We start from the raw sequence: 2,354 nt of genomic DNA on the forward strand, positions 1-2,354 counted from the left end.
TTGAAATTGCTGGCTAATTACAAGTTATTTGCAGTGGAGACATCTATACGATTGAATTCAGTCATTCTTAAAGTTTGATTTGTGATTTTGTCTTTTCTGATAGATTTTGTAATTTTACATCCAGGATCTTCAGGAGAATTAAGTGAAACCCAAACTCCTTGTTCTCAACGAAGACCTGGCGAAAAACATGAGTTTGCTCCCTCAAGGTATTGAAGCTCAGAAGAAATGTTCTTTAAAATGTTTTCATGCTTTCTAGTTACTGAAACATTTTAAAACTAGCTTATGTTTGATGCAGAAGAAGATGTAGTCCTGCAGCTGCTGCCAGTACTCCTCCCTGCTACACCTTACTCATTTGGGAGAAGTTTCAGACCCATCAACCTGGAGGTTCAGAAGGCTTCATTGATATCCAGCCTGTAAGTCAACATTCATCTCTGAGTCATGCTCAAATTGTTTAAATAAGTGCATCACATTCAGTAGTGAGGTTTTGTGTTAAACTAGAATCAGTCAGAAATTGGTTTTTGAGAATGTACCTTTAAATTCACTAAAGGCCTGTTTTTGTGTCTTCTCTCTCTTGTTCTCAATGAAGATCGTTTCAGAAGAGAAAGGAGCGGCCATCTTCTCAACAACATGGATTTTCTCCCTTAAGGTATTGAATCTCAAGAGATGTTTTCTAAACTGTTTTTAACTTTTTAACACAAGCTTATGTTTGCCAGACAGACAAGATGATGTAGCCCTGGAGCTGCTGCCAGTACTCCGCCCCACTCAACCTTAAGCATTTGGGAGAAGAGTTTCAGACCCATCAACCTGGAGGTTCAGAAGGCTTCATTGATATCCAGCCTGTAAATCAACTGAATCATGCTCAAATTGTTTACTGTTTAAATAAGTGCATCACTAATGGCCTGTTTTTTTTGTCTTCTCTCTCCATCAGGTTGGGACAAACCTGATGGAGAGGTGGAGCATCTACAAAATGCAACAACCCATATGTCCTCATGCAGGGAGACAGGCAAAAATGCTATAGTGTCGTTAAAAATGCTCCTTGTTTAATGGCTGAAAGTTTTACTTGTAGTTTTCTTTAAAACATACTTTTTACAAGAAATGTTTTCTAATGTGTAGTAACAGATACTTCTGGAGTTGTAGCCAAATGAGTTGAAGTGATTTAACTATATACTTTTGAAACAACTTACTTATGTTTTGTAACTTTTGTAAGTGAAATCTGTTGGCTCTATATATGTATCAAGTGGAAATAAAAGAAACTTTAAATTCATATGGTTTTTAATCCTGTTTTTATATAGTGAAATTTAAAATAAATCTTTATTTTAACCCAACTATAGTGGTACAATAACCATAATGTTGGGTTATGAGTTTCAACCCAATTTTGGGTCAATATGACCCAATGTGCTGGGTCAAACCCTCAACCCAACCCAGTTGAGTTAAAACAACCCAGCATTGGGTCGGTCCATGTATGACCCAGCGCTGGGTTATGAATTGGGTTATTTTTAACCCAGCAGTTTTTACTGTGTTGCTTTAACAAATTGGTCATAAACAAAAAATTTTATTTTTGACAAAAAAAAAAATAAAATACAAAGCACCCCTTTAATATCAAAGTAAAAATTTATTTTTGCAAAATAATGAGAAGCAAATGAAAAATAAGTGACCTCCTTCAAAGTAGAAGGGAAAACAACTGTAGAAAATAGAGAAATCAAGACTAAAACCCTACTTGTTTAAAGTTGCTTTTGAAACATAAAACATTCATCAACATTTTGATGTGTAACAAAGACTTGACAACTGTTGACTGTGTTCTCTAACTTTGTGTGTGAGTGTGTGTGCGTGCTCGTGTGTGTGCGTGCGTGTGTGTGTGTGTTTTCATGATGTAAAACATTTTGAACTTCCCTGTTGCTGAAATGTGCTCTGGATTTTGTGAGTACTGAGAGGTCAAGCTTCCTATGGACTACTTTTAATTGATATTGTTCACCAACAAAACAATAAGAAAAAATATAGACTGCACACGGCTGTTAGTAACATTAAAAATGCATTCATAAAGAACAGATTCAAAATTAAAACACCTAAAACAACACATATAAACAATCTTGTAGGTAATCTTGGTGACACTCGTCCTACTGCTTTGTGTGGATAATCATTTACTACATTGTTGTGTGTCACTACCAAATAGGGTCCACAAGAGCAGAAACAATCCTTAAAAAACCCATCAACAATAAAACTGAATTTAATTTTAGTGCGACTCCATTATTCTGTCGCAAATTATCCAGCTGGTACATTCGTCCGTACAGGCAGGCAGTGATCAGGCCTCCGCTCAGGTTGGAGTGTTTCATGGTCACTCTCCCACCTGCAGCTTT

At 36.3% G+C, this 2,354-nt stretch overlaps 1 protein-coding gene and 1 long non-coding RNA gene across 3 annotated transcripts in view; one reads left to right on the forward strand and one right to left on the reverse strand.

The window, feature by feature from the left end:
• The window catches only part of LOC103472253 (biotinidase-like), a 44,697-nt gene that overhangs the window by 32,610 nt on the left and 9,733 nt on the right, over positions 1–2,354 (reverse strand). Inside the window, exon 7 of one of the 2 annotated variants that reach the window (XM_008421750.2) lies at positions 1,593–2,344. The exons of the other annotated variant lie outside the window; for it this stretch is intronic. Within the exon in view, the coding sequence (XP_008419972.1) occupies positions 2,160–2,344 (185 nt within the window). The 3' untranslated portion in view covers positions 1,593–2,159. Of the gene's footprint in view, positions 1–1,592; positions 2,345–2,354 lie in introns of those variants that run through there. 2 annotated transcript variants of the gene reach the window in all.
• LOC103472255 (uncharacterized) lies at positions 59–1,238 on the forward strand. The gene is made up of 5 exons (XR_534830.2): positions 59–206; positions 296–413; positions 587–646; positions 714–839; positions 929–1,238. It is a non-coding gene; the product is annotated as an uncharacterized LOC103472255 (long non-coding RNA).

The sequence above is a fragment of the Poecilia reticulata genome, linkage group LG11, assembly GCF_000633615.1.
Source record: "Poecilia reticulata strain Guanapo linkage group LG11, Guppy_female_1.0+MT, whole genome shotgun sequence".
Taxonomy (NCBI): Eukaryota; Metazoa; Chordata; class Actinopteri; order Cyprinodontiformes; family Poeciliidae; genus Poecilia; species Poecilia reticulata.